General features: G+C 45.2%; 1 protein-coding gene across 2 annotated transcripts in view; it reads right to left on the reverse strand.

Moving 5' to 3' along the window:
• Pfkp (phosphofructokinase, platelet) overlaps nt 1-19,104 on the reverse strand; it is a 62,683-nt gene continuing 43,579 nt past the window's right edge. The window contains exons 16-22 of one of the 2 annotated variants that reach the window (XM_048460796.3): nt 13,191-13,343; nt 8,144-8,308; nt 6,763-6,824; nt 6,257-6,368; nt 3,878-3,977; nt 1,160-1,262; nt 1-452 (exon numbers count right to left, since the gene is read on the reverse strand). In XM_048460796.3, coding sequence (XP_048316753.3) covers nt 296-452; nt 1,160-1,262; nt 3,878-3,977; nt 6,257-6,368; nt 6,763-6,824; nt 8,144-8,308; nt 13,191-13,343 — 852 coding nt within the window. In that variant the 3' untranslated portion in view covers nt 1-295. Of the gene's footprint in view, nt 453-1,159; nt 1,263-3,877; nt 3,978-6,256; nt 6,369-6,762; nt 6,825-8,143; nt 8,309-13,190; nt 13,344-18,278; nt 18,432-19,104 lie in introns of both variants that reach the window. The other variant, XM_048460795.3, reaches the window with a different exon arrangement.

A 19,104-nucleotide genomic window follows, 5' to 3' on the forward strand; every position in this document is an offset into this window, starting at 1 on the left:
TTGTAGCCAAATGTTTAATTCCACAAGACACACATGGTAAAGCACAAGACAGTACCCCGTACAGTAGAAAACAGACACTGGATCAAGCACATGGGGGACTGGGTTTCCTTTCTCTGGCTCTGACGGGTTGGTGGTTATGGCAAGTGGTGCTCTCTGATTATCATTGCTGACAATACCCGGTCAACAATACTTGCATAAAGTGCTGATAAATAACTATGTTACAAAAAGCATGGTCCCTGGGGAACGTTACGGGCTTCCCTAGACAAGTGTGTAGGTCAGGGGATAGCATGCTGGATCAGATGGCTGCCGGTTCTCCCTGGGAGGTGGCCTGGTGGTGTCCCAAGGACTCCAGCTTGCCTGCATCCGACACATCATAGCTCGCCTTGTACTTGGCCAAGATCTTCATGAGAGGCCGCAGTTTCAGCCACCACTGCTCCCTGGGGATCCGGTGCCTGGCAGGAAGATAAGTCAGCCGTCAGGTATTCCATTTGTACTGAAGACAACTCCCAACTGCTACAGGTTGCAGGGAGTTGTTTGAAAAGCCTCCCCCTAAAAAGATGGGCTTGGCTTTGTGGTGCAGTCATCTGAATAAACTCGGGGTGATATGGCAACTCTTTCTCATTTCTAAACAAGGTCTTATTATGTAGCCCAGGCTTTAAACTTGTAATCCTTCAGTTTGTCAATCAAATACTAGGATGAAAAGTATCACACCATACCTAGTATATGTGTGTTTGTGTGTGTGTGTGTGTGTGTGAGACTGTACATGAATGTCTGTGTCTTTGCATGTGTGTTTGTATATGTATCTGTATATGTATATATGCATGTATGTCACTAGAGATTGAACCTAGGGCCCTATACAGCTAGGTACAATTGCTCCACCACCAAGTTATGTCCTCAGCCCTTTATATGTTTAGTGTTTCCAAGTAAGGTCTCACCATGTTGTCCGATCTGAACTTGAATTTAGGATTCTCCTAAAACAGCCTTTCAGTCCTGAGATTGTAGGCCTGTTCTACCACACCAGAAAAGCTCATAGATTACCTAAAGCAGGTCAGTAAGTGAGCTGCATACAGTAGCCAGGGCAGCACTGGGGATCTGTCCTCACAGCTCCTATTTCTCATTCCTTCTCATGAGATTCAGGTAAGGCACATTTTTGACTTACTCAAAATCAGTTTCTTTCCTCAATTCCGCCACTGGTTGAAACAGAAGGTCTCTTTTGCTTATTCCCAGGACACAAATGGAGTCATCGCTAACAAATTTTTTCCCTGTGGAAAGTTAAAAAAAGAAATCTAAGAGCCACTCAGCATACTGGGTGAGCACATCTCACAGCCTAGGAGAGACGAGACAGCGAAGGGAGAGAAACCACCAGAGAACATATCTGGGTATTGAGAGAGACCTACTCAGGAGTACTTCAGAGACCTTCCCAGGAGTGCTCACTCGGTGCCAAGCCTGGGGGAATGTGGAGTACCCCTGAGAAACAGCCGTCCAGTCTCTCGAGGGGCCCTATACGACCAGGGTCCTTCCCAGACTGCCAACACAGCACTGGTCTTTGAGCTCTGCCTCCTTAGGTCCCTTCAGGGTTCCTCCAGGATGAAGTACAAAGAGGGCTAGATTGTGCTGGGGTCTTCTTTATGGCACACACCCAAAGAGGAGCCCTTTACCTGCCTCCCATCTATAGTACACCTACTGAATATCGGCCACTAGTGGGAGAGGTTCCTGGAAAGGAACATTTTCTAGAATGCTGGTCAAGTATTTCATTCACTAAATAGTGTAATAAGAAAATATGCGCAAATTGCAAGAAGATTTCGCTTTAATAATAAACGCTCAGGGACAAACTGGAAAAGGAAATCTAGGAAGAAAGAAAGAATACAAGAGTATGAAGTGATGTAGAAAAATTATCAGGAGAAAAGAAAGCCAGAGTCAGGATTTCAAAAATACTGAAAGCCGGTTGGAACTATATATCCACTTTGTAGATTGCCACTTTGTAACTCACACGTTGATCACCGTGTGGGTCTGTTCTGATGAAGACACACCTAGACGACTGACAGAGAAACCTGAGGGGAGAGGAGGCCAAAAGCCTGGCGCAAACAGCCATTCTGAAAAGCGAATTGGATCTAGGACTGCAGGCCTCAAAAGGGAACGGTGCGAAAAGATTCCTGCCAAGTTTTGATAATGTAAACGATTTTTTTAAAGTGTCCTAGAAAACGTAAGTCACAAAAGTTTTCAGAGAAAGTGTGTTGCTCCATTGAGCAAGAATGAAATCCATGTCACACTCAAATCTTTCCACAAAGGAAACTGGAGGTTTTGACAGATGGTTTCACAGGAAGGGTCTACTAAACATCCTGCAAGCTCAACTCCCATGTCACACAGACTGTAAAGGAAACTGCCCCCCCCCTCTTCAGTTTCAAACATGACCCTATGGAAGATACCAGAGGGGAAACAGCTGGCAGATGGTTTCCATCACCAAAACAAGTGTTCTACCCCATAGGATTGTAATGTCTGAGACGTCTCGGTGTCAGTCACGGGCCAGGTGGCCACAGAGGAAACCAGGGTGCCTGTGAGTGAGCAAAGGACTGCTGAGACTTGCTGGCAGCCTGCGCTGAGCATGCATCTGGGCTGGGTGTGGGGGAGGGACAGACCCCAGACACTACAGCATATTGAGTCCAGCAATCTGGAGACACCTGAAGGGTTAGTTGGTCTGAGCAGTTCAGTTCCATCGTGTGTGTTCATCGGTGTGTGAGCAAGACCATCCCAGAAGTAGAGACAGAAGCACACCTTCATGCAACCTAGAAAGCCGAGTCAAATTACACTGTGAAGGTGTATTCGCTTCATAGTGACATTCTAGAATTCTTGAAGAGATCATAGGAATGGTTCTTATAAAATCCCAGGGTTACCTCTGAAGGAGAGAATTAAGTATTGAAGAAAGACAATATTTAGGACCCACAGCCAGATATTAGTAGAGAGAGAGCCCAGGTCAGAAGTCTCCGTCAGGTCCTTCCCCTTAGAGCTTGGGGAATCCTGAAGAGGAGGGGGAGGAGCCTGTGTGAGTCTGCGCTAGGTCCTCTGCGTATACATTATGGTTGTTAGCTTAGCTTTTGTGGGACTTCTAACAGTAGGAATGGGGACATCTCTGATCCTTGCCTACACTTGGGACTCTTACTGGGCTCCTCACCTAGCCTTGATATGAGGGTCTGTGCCTAGTTTGCTGTATCTCGTTAAGCCACATTCAGTTGATATCCCTGGGAGACCTGCTCTTTTCTGAAGGGAAATGGAGGAGGAGTGGATCTGGGGGAGAGGGAAGGAGAGCCTGAGAGAGGTGAGAGGGGTGGAGGAAAGGAAAACTGTCATCAGGAAGTACTGTATGACAGAATAAAGACATCAAAAACTAATATTTAGAGTTTGAAGAAGGAAAGTAGGACAGCCTTCCCAGTCAGTTGCGCACATTTCCCAGCCCTACTAGAAAGTTACCTGTGAATCAAATCAATGAACAACTGTTAGAGAGCCTAAGTAAAGAGATCCTGAATGTGCCTCATGACACCACAGAAATAAATAGAAGTTACATTTTACAGTCTTGCTAATGGCAAGCAGTGTGTGCCTGACAATCTTCTGGATAACAAGAAAGCTACCGAACTACTTGTCACCCATTGCTAACAACAGAAATAAAACATTTATTTTTATTAATTATGTTTCATTATAACCTTGGGAAGTCATAAATGGTATTCAGTACTCACAGGCAAGGAAGGATAAGACAGTACGCCGGGCATCTCGATGGCAGATTTAAAGGAGAGGGAAAGACACCATAGCTTTTACAACACAGGGTTCTCAGTGAGGAAGCCGAGGCACCTCATGCTGTGCATCCATTCTCCCGACAGACTCCTACCTGTTCCCTGGGACCCCTTCAGTTTGTCTGTGATCCACTCCATAGCTCTCGCAGAGATTTTGGTCCCAAAGTTTCTATCGAATGGAGAAGGTGCTCCCCCCTGTGGTGGGCAAGTTATGTGAAATGTAAATCATACAGCAATTTCTCTAAATTTTTTAAAAATAAATAAATAAATAATACCATAACTTAGCAAGATCCATGTGCTGTTCAGAACTACAAATATGCAAATGTGGCCTGGTTTTGCATATAGAGGACAACAGAATTGCAAGTCCTGGAGCCTCACCTCAGCCTGCCATACAACCTTGCAGTGTTCTCAACTAAACAAGTAAGCCATCATTCTTCCTGCCTCTGTCTCTCTGGGTGGTGCAGGCATGTGCGAATGCAGCTGTGCTCACCTGTATGTCAGCATGCAGTGGGCAGACAAGACACCAGGTGGCTCCCTCTGGCTTTCCACCGATTGCCTTGACGGGGTCTCTCACACGATGAGAGGCTCCCCATTTCGGCAAGGCAGCCTCGCCAGTTAGTTTTCTCCATTTGTCTATCTCACTTCCCAGTGTTGGGGTTACAGGCATGTGCAGCCATGCCTGGCTTATTATGCAGGTGCTGGAGGTTCAAATCCTGGTCCTCATTCTTGCAGAGCAAGGGCTTTTACCTTACCGAGTCATCTTCCCAGCCCACTAAGATCTGGGATGAATCGAAACTTTCTTTACTGATAAAAATTGGTGGACTCACAGAAATGAGAGGGTACATATTTTCTACTCAACTTCAGGAGTTCACCTTTTAAAGGAAGTTAGTGTGGCTCCTAGCTTCAAAGTTCCCTCAAGTGGGCATCTTCACTGACTAGCAAATAGCAATTATCAGCGATCGCTGAATTTGACTGAGGCTCTTCCTCAATGAATAATGTGGGAGAGTCATCATGGCTGACTTCTGCTGTCAACCTTAGGCCTCCACATATAGTAGACAAACATGCACATACATTCCAAAAAAAGGGAAAGGGTGCATGTCTCAGTCAATGTTCTATGCTGTGAAGAGACACCATGGCCACAGAAAACTCTTATAAATGAAAACATTTAATTGTGGGCTAGCTAGCAGTTCAGAGGTGTAGTCCATTATCATCATGGAGAGAAGCATGCAGGCAGATACGGTACAGGAGAAAGGGCTGAGGGTTCTACATCTTACTTCGTAGGCAACAGGAAGTGAACTAACTTACTGGGTGTGGCTTGAGCATATATAAGAACTCAAAGGCCATCCTCACAGTGACTCACTTCCTGCATTCAGACCATGCCTCCTAATATTGATACTCTATTGAATGGCAGGCCAGTCATTCAAACTTGAGTCTGTGGGGGTCATGCCCAAACCACCACAATACATAAACATACATGAGTAAAACACACACACACACACACACACACACACACACAGAAATGAAGATACAGAAAGTTCCCTACAGTGCACACAGGTCAGCAAATAAGGAACAACGGAGCTACTGAGTCCCAGGCTGATTTCCAGTGTCACCTAGGCACACTCATTTTTCATAAATCAAGAGTATTTTAAAAAAGACAAAAAAATGACATTATACTGGAGGCACAGAAGTACTTCTGTATTACCAAATGATCTTGATTTGGCAAAAGTCTCAAATAAATGCTACGGTCTCACATCCAACCTTAATGAAATGCTGATATTTACTTCAACAAAGTAATGAGAGTATTTCTTGTCAAATGGAAGCTGATCGTTTTTCCCTTAAAACTCCTGCTGTGGTTTGAGTATGGAATCTCCCGCAAAGGCGCATGCCTTAGAACATATGGTCCCTTACTGGGGGTGGAGCTTGAGATAGACTAACTGGAGGAAGTATGTCACTGAGGAAGCTCAGCTGATGTCTCTTCGCCCAGCCCCACTTCCTGCTTGCCCTCTGCCTCCAGACTGTAATTCAAAGTGAGCAGCTGCCTCACACTCCTACCTCTATCTATTGCGATTGGCTCTAGCACCTTTAACTACTGGCCCACATAAATCCTTCCTCCACTAAGTTGTTTTTTCTCTGCTGTTTGAGAAGAGCAACTGAGAATTTCCCATAAACCCCGGATATCACAGAAGACAGAGAATCCTAAAGATGATGGCATTTGATATGACTTAAGATGTTGAGTTCGAGGCCAGCCTGGTCTACAAAGGCTAGTTTCAGAACAAGCTCCGAAGCTACAGAGAAACCCTGTCTTGAAAAAAATAAAAGAAAGAAAAGGAAAGGAAAGAAAGAAAGGAAGAAAGAAAGAAGAAAGATTTTAGATATTTAAAATATCTTAGAATTTACTTATGCTCACTTCCACAGAACAGCACCATCTAAAGGGGACCCCTGAGGCGCAGGGATCACAGAAGGCCTCAACCTACCTGCTGCATGTGGCCCAGCACGTTTTTCCTGCAGTCAAACACCCCTTTGCCTTCCTCTGAGTAGAGCTGGTAAATGAAGTCAGTGGTGTAATTTACACTGCAGCTTTCATTTCTGAAATGAAGGTGAAGGATTCAAGTTCACTCAGGGCCAGAGAGGCTGAAGGCTTTCCAAAGAACAGCTCCATCCAGCCAGATGACTCAAGGCTCAGGGTGCCCAGTCACTCCCACACCAGCCCTCTGCCCCTCTGCCCCTCTGCCCCTCCTCTGACTCCGTGTATATTTCTCTTTCTTCCTAAAGGCCAGGAGGGCTTAAGTAGATGGTTGTCTTGAAAACAACAACTTGTAGATTATAGAGAAAAAAGAAACTATAAATAATTGTACCCGTGTTCCTTTAGCATTCATAGAATCAGCAGCAAAGGAAAGCTACTGCTGGGGTTTAGAGCATATGACAGCTTCTGCCCAAGAACCCTCACCTAAAATGGAAGAACACAAATCCTTCCCATTACCTGAGTACCAGGCCCCTCTGGATGGTGGTCTTCATTTTCTCTGTCAAGTGCTCCACGTTGGACTAGAAAAGAATGTCATATTAGTCCATTAAACTGGGTACCTGCTGTAATACCATTTATGCTAGAATGTAACACCAGTTTGAACATGTCAGCTGTTTCCATGGCTTTAATGTTTGGGGGGTATTACAGTACAGAAGAGTATAGTGAGCAATGGGAAATACAATGGTATTGATAGTAATCCAGATAAGCATGGAATGTGTAAGAGGTGGGGTTACGCTAGTGGGTGTATCTATTAGTGAATGAATACGGCCCCCATCCCCAGCTAAGTTTCCCGCTTAAAATACTTACTCTATACATTTGCCTAACACATGCATTCCTTTTTTTAATGTTCATGAGTTCGATGCGAAGTTTTCATGGTCAACCTGTCACAATCCACAACCACCCAAGAGTCTCTGGACTATCAGGCTGGGTCTGTGGGTGTGGCTATGAAGGATTATCTTGATTATGTTAGCTGAGGAGGGAAGACACACTCACCGTGGGTGGCACCACTCCTTAGGAAGGGGATTCTGAACTATGTACAAGAGATGCCTAGCGGATGGCTAGGACACATGCATTTGCTCTCTGTGTTCTTGACTGAGCACGTGACCAGCAGTTTCAAGTTCCAGGTGCTTTGGCCTCCCTGGACTGCTAGACCATACCCTGGAACTAGGAGCAAAATAAACCCTTTCTCCCTAAGTTGCTTTTGCCTGAGAATTTTATCATAAGAATGGTAAACAAAACTAGGACAGAGACAATGTTTCAATAGGTCTACGGGATGTTATTTAAAACACCAGGTCCCAGTAAGCAAGTGATTTATACTAAACATTGGGAAAGCATTTCATCTTTCTCAAATGAATGACCGTTTAAAAATACATACACATACATAGAGGGGGGGGGGAGAGAGAGAGAGAGAGAGAGAGAGAGAGAGAGAGAGAGAGGAGGTTAAGACCCCATAAGAGCACTTTCAGATCTTGAGAGGACCCAGCCTTTGTTCTCAGCTTCAATGAACCATATAGTGGCTCACAACCATCCTTCACTCCAGTTCCAGGGGATCCAGCACCCTCTTCTAGCCCATGAAGTGTGCACATACACACATACTGGCAAAATATTCATTATGTATAAAATATCACACACAGGAAGGACCCTCAACCCTTTCTAGTGTTGGCCACCCAGCCAAAGAGCTCCTAAGACTCAAGTCCAAACATTTGGATTTGGAGATGACAATTGAAACGCAAACAGCGTGCCATGTTTTCCAACACCATCTCCAGCCTTAGGAAATAAGGCTTCTTTACTCGGCACTGTTAAACGAGGTACTCTCAGAGTCACGCACGGATTGACGTACCTGTAAATCTCTGATGTCAAATGGCTCTTCAAAGATGTAGGCGGCATCGGCTCCCGCTGCGAGTCCCCCCATGTTGGCCAGGTAGCCACAGTATCCGCCCATGGTTTCAATGATGAACACCCGACGCTTGGTCCCACTGGCCGACTGTTTGATTCGGTCACACGTCTGGCCACAGACAAGGAGATCCGTCATTTGAATCCAGGATCTTAGCCAGTGCCGCACGTGCACTAGCCCAGGGCCTGCTCTCCCCACAAGCTGCTGGTCCCTCCACCAAACCTGAGCGTGCAGTAGCAAGCATTGGGTACAGAGAGGAGCGGTAGAAAAAAGTGCTTAGCTGCAGCCTGGGAGTCAGAATCTCTGTGATCACCTGCGGTGGAGCCTGGCTGGGCCATTACCCTGGAGACCCAAGTCAGTGTTCGCTTGCTTTTCTGTCTGAATATGTCCTCGCTGAGAAAGGATTTTTGCAAAGCAGTATTTAGCAGGTAGAATTTATATTCCCAAGAAAATGTTGATTACCTGGTTTTTTAGATGCCATCTTTGCTTTTCTGATCTTGCTTTGTTGTGAAAAGCTCTTTGTAATATTAGGTTTAGTTTACCTTAGGTATATGCTTGGGTACCTCTGTCCACAGAGAACAGCGTCTTGGACAAAGGCATCCAGAGACATCTTCAGGCCACTGGCACCAGGTTTCACACGGAAACACAACCCACTGCCTTACACCCGTGGCACCAGTGTAGATGCCACTCATTTCTGCTCCGTATCTGTTCTGTACCCAAGAAACTGACATCCATGTATGCAATCCAACCAGATTGTGTTCTTGCCCTCTTCAAAACCCTGTGGCACTGAACTTTTAAGTATGCATTAAAGCCTTTTTTTTTTTTTTGAAACAGGGTTTCTCTGTAGCTTTGGAGCCTATCCTGGAACTAGCTCTTGTAGACCAGGCTGGCCTCGAACTCACAGACATCTGCCGGCCTCTGCCTACCGAGTGCTGGGGTTAAAGGCTTGCATTAAAGCCTTTCTATGGAATGCACAACCCTGCCAATTCCCATCACCATGTCCAACTCCCAGCTCCAGTTGCTGTCCTAACACAGGGATATGCTGTTCTCTGAGCCTCCATGGAACTGTCATACACAGGGACAGTGAAGAACTGCACATAGAAGCCCCCAAAGGGATTCCATTCATATGCCCTGGAATGCCATGAGCCATCTCTTATACAAGTTAAGTAAACAATCTTGAGATGGGATTATTCCAGATTATCCAAGAGAGCCTTGAGTGTCATTGTAAAGGGAGCAAAGGAAGCCAGGGCACAGGCTACTAGACAAAGGAGCGAGAAACGTCATGCTGGCTCAGAGGACGCAAGAGTCAGGGGTCATGGCCTGCCAAGGATGCAGGTCAGGAAATTAGAAGACATAACAACAGCCTCTGTCCTGGAGCTCGCACCTTGACTTCCCTGACCTCTGCCCCAGACAGCCATGAGCAAATGGTACTCTGGCAACACAACACGTGTGCAGCCATAGGAAACTCACTCAGACTGTGTCCTGCTCTTAGGTGCAAACTGTGACCCAGTTAAAAAGTCATTTCCTCAGGAAGACACTACGTGACCTCCAGGACTGGATAGTCCCTGTGGTAGGGATCCTCGTGACTCTGTGTCCTCACTCTCTTCACCCAGTATTCTTCCTGCAATGTGTGTGTATTAGATTTGGGTATTTCCTCCTCTCTGGATACCATTCCTTTAAGAACAGGAACCCCGGGATGGGATAATGCCACTCCACTACCCTTCACAGCCAGCTGTGCCTGCAACGCAGCAGATGCTCAGCATTGAATAAAAGGGCATGAGCTACTTGCCCTGCCTGTCAGTAGTCCAGAGTTAAGAGGACAGTGACAGCATGTTGGAAGACAAGACACTGGGACTGTAACAGCCACAGATCTATAGGAGGAGCAGAAAGTGAGTCTTCGCACCAAAATCTAATAACTCTCTGGTCATTCTTACATGATCACTTTGAGTTACATTTAACAGACTGTGCTTAAGAACAAACACAGCTTTTATGAAAAGCATTCCAATCTTCAGTTTCTCTTGTAGATCTCCCTGCCCAAGAGTATTTACTATATGCTTCGGTGGGTGGGAAGCTCTCAATCCCTAGGCAACAGAGATGATGCAAGGTGAAGGAAAGCTGCAGATCTGCATGGCTGAGCTAAGGCAGGTGGCCAGTCAGGGAGCAAAATCACACGGGCTACCTTTCCAATTTAATCTTTCCCAATATGCCCAATCTATTGCCCACTAATCCATAGAACTAGTCACTTGATGATACAAGAATATTACTAAGAAAGATGCCTTTGGACACAAGGCCCATTTATACAAATGTCTTAGCTCTGATCCAAATGGATTGTTGACGAAACAAAAAGAAACTGATTGGACTATATCTGACATGGAATAAAAGTCCAGGCTTTCTGTGTGCCACCGGCTGGAAGAACAAGGAGATGGGTTTGGGATGGTATGCTCTTCCTATACGCTCTCATTACCCAGATTGAATCTGAGGACTTCAATTAGCTTCTTCTGAAAATAGGAAGACATCGTAGCCATGTCTCATTCAATTATTAAAAGTAGTACTGACATGAAAAGGGCCAGCCTACCAATGCCATCTGCCATGTGCTAAGGGGCCGCCCTGACTTTTGGCTGAGAACAGGAACCATTTGTGGTTCTCATCTCTTACGCTACAGCAAAAGCCTCATAGCCAAGTTCAAGGAGTTCCGAGAGCACAGAGTAGCATATCCTCTGGGTGAACCTCTGGGAGGAAGGTTCTTGGACGAAGAAGGTCAAGTCGCAGTTCAAACATCATGACCACTCTGCCACACATACTGTCCCTCCAAAATGTAAATAAAAGGTAAGACAGTAAGGCTGAGTTAATCACAGAGCTCCTTTTTTTTAAAAGAAAATCAATAGACATTAATGTGGGAGGAATCATGTCTTACATGTTAAGAGGTTCCCTCTCCACTTGGCCCCTGACTCAAGGGAAGGTATTTCTTCTGAATACTCACTGAAGAACTTAGGTACCCAGATAGGGAAGGAGGTAGGGAATGGGTCAGGGAAAATCCTGTCCTGCTGTGTGCCAGCAGAGAAATGACTGATCCTCATTTTCCTGTCAGTGAAGCCAGTGTCCAAGACAAAAGGCTAATGTATGTTGGATCATCTAGGACTTCTGCCTGTGATAGCATCTGTCCATGGAGGTATTTAGAAGGGAAAGCTCAGGGCTGTGCCTGGGCACTAAGGCATTCAATGACTAGGGTTCAATTTATAGGCTTGTTTGTGAGTCTGTTTAACACACAAAGAAATTAAACTCCAAAGAAGTCTGAATACAGGCCAGGGGAGCTTCCACACTGGTCATGAGCTATATCAACAGAAAGGCTCCAAGGGAGATCCCAAGGGTATGGCAATCTGTTAAGTCCCATGCTAAGATCTTAGTGGAGAATTCAGATGCTTGACCCAACTGGGCATCTCCCCTTTTCCTGCAATTTAACTTAGAAGAAAGAACTTGGGATCTAAGAAATCTCTCCAACAGCTGTAAAATCAATGCAAACTCTAGAGCAGTGCTTCTCAACCTTCCTAAGGCTGCAATCCTTTAATACAGGGCCTCATGTTGTGGTGATCCTCCCAAGCATAAAACTATTTCCATTGCTACTTCATAACTGTAATTTTGCTAGTTATGAATCATAATGTAAATGTCTGATATGCAGGATATCTGATATGTGATTCCTGAGAACCACTGCTCTAGCACCAGCTTGGATGTGAACGTCTTTAGTCAGAGGTCTGCTTGCCGCTCTTGGGTCGGGGTAGGAGGAGCTGAGCACGATGAGACACTAACTCCACATGCTTGACCACCATCTCTGATGCGGGAGAATTGTCTGTATTCTGTCCATCATATTTTAAATAAATGCTGATTGGCCGATAGCCAGGCAGGAAGAAGAGGCGGGAAAACCAGACAGGAAGTAGAGGTAGGGCAATAAGAACAGGAATATCCTGGGAAGAAGGAAGCTCTTTCCACTGTCCTGCCCAGATCACAGAAGAAACAGAATATGACCTGCCCTACTGAAAAAGGTAGTGAGCCATGTGGCTAACATAGATAAGGATAATGGGTTAATATATGTTATAAGAGCCAACACGAAGCCTGAGCTAATGGGCCATTCAGTTCATAACTTATGGAGACCTCTGTGTGATTTTCTTTGGGACTTGCCAGCTGTGGGAACTGAGCAAAACAGTAACCCCAACAAGTAAGCCCACATGTTATACATCCCTTCTGCTGCTGTATAACCACTACCTGCGGCAAAGGACTTGGGAGCAAGCAGACATCTTCCTGTCTCAACAGCACCGAGTATGTTAAGTTCTTTACCTGTGTTACAATGTGGAAACTAGCACCAGCTGGTCCATCTCCCCACAGTGTGTGGCAGGTAAAGCCACTTTCCTCTCAGAGAGTGACTTTGTCTCCTGGAGTGTCTCTCATCACACCAGGAAGTCTTTCCAAGCAATGGCCTGGGTCTGCCTTTGTTTGAGCAGCTTTATTGACCATGCTTAATTCTGAGAGCTATTATACTTACTTGCAGGGCATCTAGATCCAATCTACTGTGCTCTCTCCTTTGACCTGTTCTCTCACCCTCCTCCAACATCACAACTCTAACAATGGAACTTTGGATAGAAGCAGTTGACCTTACCAGCAGGGATGTCCACAGCTCTCCTATTCAGATGGTACAGAAACACTATGGAGAGGCCCGCATAGAGCATTTTATCTTGAGTTAATGGAGAAAAGGTGCTCACCATGAAAAACAAGGAGACACTACCCTGTTATCAAAAACGTGGCCAAAAGGTAAACATACATTTTGGCTTATTCCTTCTGAAAAACATGAAAGGGTTTCTGTCTCAGTTTCCAATTAAGCTCAGACAGGAAAATGTTAAAGACCTTACGTGGAAAGTTGGAGCTGACAGGCAGGCTTAGGGCAGAAGAAAAACTCATTAAGGCTAAAGAAGCAAAATGTAAGCAGAAGCAGAATGTCTCTTACCTCGATAATCACACCCAGGCCAGTATCAGCACCGATAGAAAAATCTGTGCCCGGGACATTGTTACTAATAGTGGCAGGCAAAACGCATATCGGGATGCAAAACTCCTCATGGCTGTTTCGAACATCAGCCATCATGACCGCAGCTTGGAAAGCCTGAAGCAGCAGGGCCATGACAGTTAGAGGGGTGCCAGTCCATCACTGGCCAAGGCACCGGGCAAAGGCAGTAACTTCAGGAATATGACAGGGAGGAGGGAACCAAGTAACCAGCAGGAAGTTTGTCCGCTTGGGTCAACAGAGGCCACGAGAGGCCTGGATTGGTGTCTGAGCAGGTGGAGGGCAAGCCGCAACTATTCCCGGGCTACTAGGTGTATCCCTCCGCCTTGTTCTTCTTGTCCCACAGGAAGAAGACACAAGTGGCAGAGTCAAGGTGGTGCAAAGCAGGCAGCAAAGCAGGCATCAGGCCGAGGGGAAAGAGGTGCATCGTGGGTTAGTCATTAGATGAAACAGCTGCTCCTTTCTCGGCATTACAGTGGAGGTGGAGAAAGAAAATGAAGGCGGGGGGAGGGGGTGTTTAAGCATAAAGCCAGTCCCAACACTTCTTTAGGTGAGGGTTGAGTGTTGGGAGGAGCATATGGCTGCAAGGATGACATCAAATGACTGTTATCACCAATGCAGAGCTGGGTCACTGCACCACCGCCAACCGCTGACAGGAAAAGAGACATGCATTTGACGTTACCTGCAGGTCCATCACAGAACCCACACTGGCTTCTGTGTGTCCCTCTGCTCCCCATTGGAAATACCTGTTTCCCTCCTGGAGGGAGCAACCTTTCTGGGCCTTTGATAGTGCTTATATGAAGCGAGACAGCTCATTTGGAACCTCAGTCACTGCTTCAGAAGGATAACTAGAAATGTCTGACTCGGTTGTACAGAAGCCTCCTAGCTGCTGTACAGAGGTTTCAAATGCCTACCTCAGGTAGTAAAGCCAGGTTAGTGGTAGGATTCAGGTCTACTCACCCACAGTTCCTAAATCCAGGCAGCCCCCAGAGTAAGGCAGTGTATTTTTAGACCAGTGTGGGTGGCAAGTCTGACCCATAAATCTTATTTACCCTCCTTAGTATAATCATCCACACAGGTTGCTGTATAATTATTGCTAGACTGTAGCATGGGACTCTGTCTCCCCACAAGGCAGCTGTAATGAATGCTGTATGTTTTTTTCTGCAACCAAATCATCCTCAGATTTAAAACCTGTATGCTCCAAGGATTCTGAACAGTGGGTCAAGGACCTATAGTAAATTAGTCCATAGAGTGTTCAGCCTAAAGGTCAGACAGGGTCGCCAGCACAGGCCAGGGCTCAGCTTTCCCTTATTCCCAACACAACCAACCCTCCACCTCCACCCCTAGTTGGCTTTGAGCCTTTTCACTGCTCTCCAGTGCTCAGCCATTTCTTGCTAAGGTTGTGGTTGTTATAATTGATTGAATTAAAAATCATCTGTTATGACAAAGCAATCTGGGTTAACCCACTGGTCAGTGCCCCCACACATTTTCTAGACCCCTCAGAATTTTCTAAGAAATAGTTCTCATTTGCTGAGAACTATTTTAGCTAGATGTTTATTAGGAGTAAATTATACAGAAAGAAGCTGTGTCATTAAAAAGCCTCCCACTGGAAATCAGAGTGCCTGGCAGCCCAGTCTTCCCTGTGAGTGGGGTAGGGCCAGGGATATATGAGGAGGGCAGGTGCCAACGGAGAGAGTTAGTGCTAAATTCCATTCTGACATTTGTAGTGATAGTTTTATTGCTGCAAGAGCTTTCTTCCCAGCATTCCTCTTTTGTTTCTGTTCCTCTCTAATCAACTGAAAGGAAAATGCCAGGAGGCCAGCCCTACCCAGGAAAAGCAGCAAACTGAGGAAACCATCCAAACAGTCTTGCTTCTAGATCCTGCAGCAAGCAACAGCAATTTTTAAAACACCAATAAAGCCGCAGTAGACATTTTGACTGTACACACTTCAGAAGACGATGATGCTACACAGTTATGAGGACCTAGAGTCAATTTTCTATATCCCAGTGTTCACTATTGGAGGAGGGCTATCCTCAGGGCTATGTCATGTCACCTTTGTGGCCATTTGCTGGCAGTTCACACTTAACTTGCTTTGGTTGTATTTTTTGACTAAAACAACGCTTGGTGTCAATGGTAAGGAATAAAAACAAGTCCCATTGTAAAGCCAACACTGCAACACCAGACTTCTGAAGTGCCTGCTTTGAGATGTTACCCAGAGGACTTATCCATTACCTTGCAGATACTGAAAACCATTCAAGGAATGCCCCTATACCTGAGTATCATTGCTGGCAATGGGGCGAGCGATTAGCCAAGACAAGGATCAGTTCTCAAGGGCAATGATGTTGTTTAATCCAACTGGAGAGGCTCGGGTTTGCTCACCTCAACAAGCCAGACATTCTGAGACTAATATGTCCCTGTTGTGAGGACTGTCCCCAAGACTGTAAAGCAATTAACAGCATGCCTGACCTCCACTCACTACATGTTAGGAATTCCTCTCTCCTACCTCTGATGACATAAAATGTCCTTCATCACTGCAGCTGTCTACTAGATATATAATCACCCAAAGCTGAGAACTGCCTGACTTTCCAAACCTAAAGAAACAGTTGGTTCTGGGAGACAGCCATGGATGGTAAGCTTGGATGTTCTCCAGGGCCCCGGAAGGCTACTATCCCCTAGAAACAGACAAGTGTAGAGAAACAAGTGACTTAGTGCATAGTTGTTTTTTAGACATCTGCTTAAGTTACCCAGTGAGGTTAGGCAACTACTCTCAGCTTCCTGCCCGCTCTATACAGGGGCTTCCTAGATGCAGCAGCAGGAGGCATGGGCGCTTTGGGTAGAGTCTCCTCAAGTCCTCTTTTCCTAGACACAGTGCCAACCTCCCCTCATTTTTGTGGTCAACCTAGACTAATTCTGGTCCAACTTCCAACTATTAGAATAAACCTTCATTTGTCTTCGCGCCTCTTCACATTCTAGTCCCTTTACCTTCGGGACACATGACTGAACTCTGGCATGTTTTCTCATCCTCACTCGGCTATTAGCTCTCCAGAGCGACGGTAACATTCACTAAGGTTATGTTTCCTGGCCCAGCTTCAGTCACCCACCTTGAGATCACAGAACCAAGACGACCCAGCTCCCTGGAACCTCAGAAGCAAGGAGCAACAGTGACCACACATCCACACCCACCAAGCCTGTAGACCTCAGCAATGGCTACCTACCCACAACTCGGATTTCCTTCTCACGCACTACCACTAGCTTTGAAAAACTCAAATGAATAAAAAAGAAAGAAAGAAAGAAATTAAAGAAAAAACATTACAAAATCTCTTTAAGGCAAGTAAGAGGGAATAGATAACTTTTCTCCCTCCTTCCTATTTTGAGTTTCAAATTTTCAACAGTATGTATATATTAAATATTCAAGTCTGGGACAAAACAATTATTAGTACAAGAGCTAAGAATCATAAATTATAATTATGGGGAAACTATAATAAAAAGAGAATCTTTCCTTCATGCCTGACAGTGCACACTGGTATCCACAAGGAGATAAATACCCACCTTGGATGGCATCTGCAGAGGCTCCCACTAACTGTGACTGACAGTATGCAGGAGTGTCCAACCTTTCACCGTTTTGGCAGGATGCTGCCATCTCCAAAGTTCACACTCAAGAACCATGCAATACCGTTTCCAAAAATAATTGGCAGAAATAATTCTCATAATATTTCAAATGCCTTCATGATTGTTCTTGGCTAGGCCACATTCATAGCTGCTCTAGGGCACAGGCCATCCACAGGCTACTGGCCAGAAGCACCTGCAAGCGGACTTCTAATTAGATGACCAGGAGCTTGTGAAGAAGAAACTCTAATTGCTTCCCCTGCAAATTCCTCCTATGTAAACTGTAGGCTGTAATTCAGCATCTGGGATGCACAGAGCCCTGGGTTTCAATCCATTTTGTGACAGATACCCTTCTTTCCATTCACAGAGGAAGATCCATCAAGAGCCCGAGTCCAGCAACAGCAACAGCAAAAGCAATAGCAGCAGTCACCAGACAGCACATGCAACACAGAAGGAGAAGTTAGTGACCGAAAATAAATAAAACGGACATTGCTTCCGAGACACACCAGGCACGAGCCTCATTAAACAGAAAGAGAAACGTTTCCGAAATTGAGAAAAGCAAGAAAGCAGCGCTAAGCGTTACTTACCATTCTGTGATATATCATAAAAGCATCGGGGCGTTTTATCTACCAGTACTAGAAATGAGTTTGGTGTCAAGAGCTTAAGAAAAATCAAAACCCTACACAAATATGTATAAGAATTAGTTCTCCCGTAAATAAAAAAGGCTTAAGAGTTAATGAAAACTGTTGGAATTCTGACTTAGTGATCTTCAACTCCCCAAAAAATGAACAAGTATAATTTACTAATGTAACGCTGAAATGCATGTATTTTGTTACTTGCTTTCTACAAAGAGACAAACAATAAAAAAGCATCAGTACTTTTGACTTAAGATTGCCAATTTATAAAAGAGGGAAACAACAATAACAAACGTAGCCCAAAATCCAGTGAAGTGCCAACAGGCGCTTCAGAAAATAGCATTATGAATTATTTAGCTCAATCTCTACCCTTAAGCATAGAGTAGAGAATGTTGGACACGGGATTTCAGTGCAATAAGAGGCTTACAGACTGAAAGGAAATTATATTCACCCAAAACTTAGAAAACACTACACTGAGTATCAGATCAGAAAACACAGTGGTTTAGCACTGCTTGAGCTCAAGCGAGCTGTCTATCCACAGGTCTTGGCAACAGAGTGACACCGGGCTAGCAACTGCTTGGGAGGACTTTTGGAAAGAATTGGAGTGGGAGTAAAGATCAAGGACTTTCAGAGTCCTAAAGAACTTTTAAAATGTGCTTTCCTGAAACAAAAATATTTAGGTGCCCAGCTGGTAGCTGGTAAAAGGCTACTTCTAGTGCCCTGGTAGATAAAAGGGTCGAGGCCTTGGGTTAGCATCAGCTGCACCTGCTTTGCTGGCACACGCGCACTTACGTCTGTGATAGTGTTCAGAGCCGTGTCTGCCCCGATGCTGAAATCGGAACCCGGCACATTGTTGGAGACAGTAGCAGGAACCATAACCATAGGGACACAGAACTCCTCGTGTTTCTCCCGGGCAGCTGCCAGCTCTAGGAGTCCCAGGTAGGCCTGTCGGACAAGTGTGTGTGATTGTGGGGCCAGGGACGGAGAGGCGGACATGGACACTATGTGCCTGGGAGAGTCTCAGGGAACTACTGCCACCACGGTGCACAGGGTACAGTAAGGAGACCAGGGACTACTGAAAAATCAACACAGGTGAGTTAGAGGAACAAACAAGGACAAGCAGCTTCCCAGGCACAAAGGGGAGACGCTGTATTAGCACAGAGTAGTAAGACTAAATGACTCTCTTAGAAATTTGAGTCTAGTTATGTGAAGTTCATATATGTCTTTAAGTAAATCAAGGTTTTTGTGGGACTCATCCCCATTAATTAAGGACTACAGTCCAATATGACTTCTTGAAAATTCTGAAAAGAAAAACTAACCCTATAACCACCTTCCTTTCTAAATCATCAGTGTATTTCAAATGAATAGTATGGAATTATATTTACAGGTTGATAACAAATCAGAAAACGTCAAACTAAGTCCCGGTAGATTGGTCAAATATGTGCCGGTGTGGTTAATTTACTTCATCAGAACTGGACCACGTTTGTGCTACATCTCACTGATCTGCCATTCTGCACTACGGGGCTACTAGGTTGGGTATTAAAATCCTAGTTCCTGAAGAACAGTCAATAAGACCAGATACATGTGAAGCAAACATGGGACTACAACTTAAACCTCC

The sequence above is a fragment of the Myodes glareolus genome, chromosome 14 (assembly GCF_982192425.1).
Source record: "Myodes glareolus chromosome 14, mMyoGla1.1, whole genome shotgun sequence".
NCBI lineage: Eukaryota > Metazoa > Chordata > Mammalia > Rodentia > Cricetidae > Myodes > Myodes glareolus.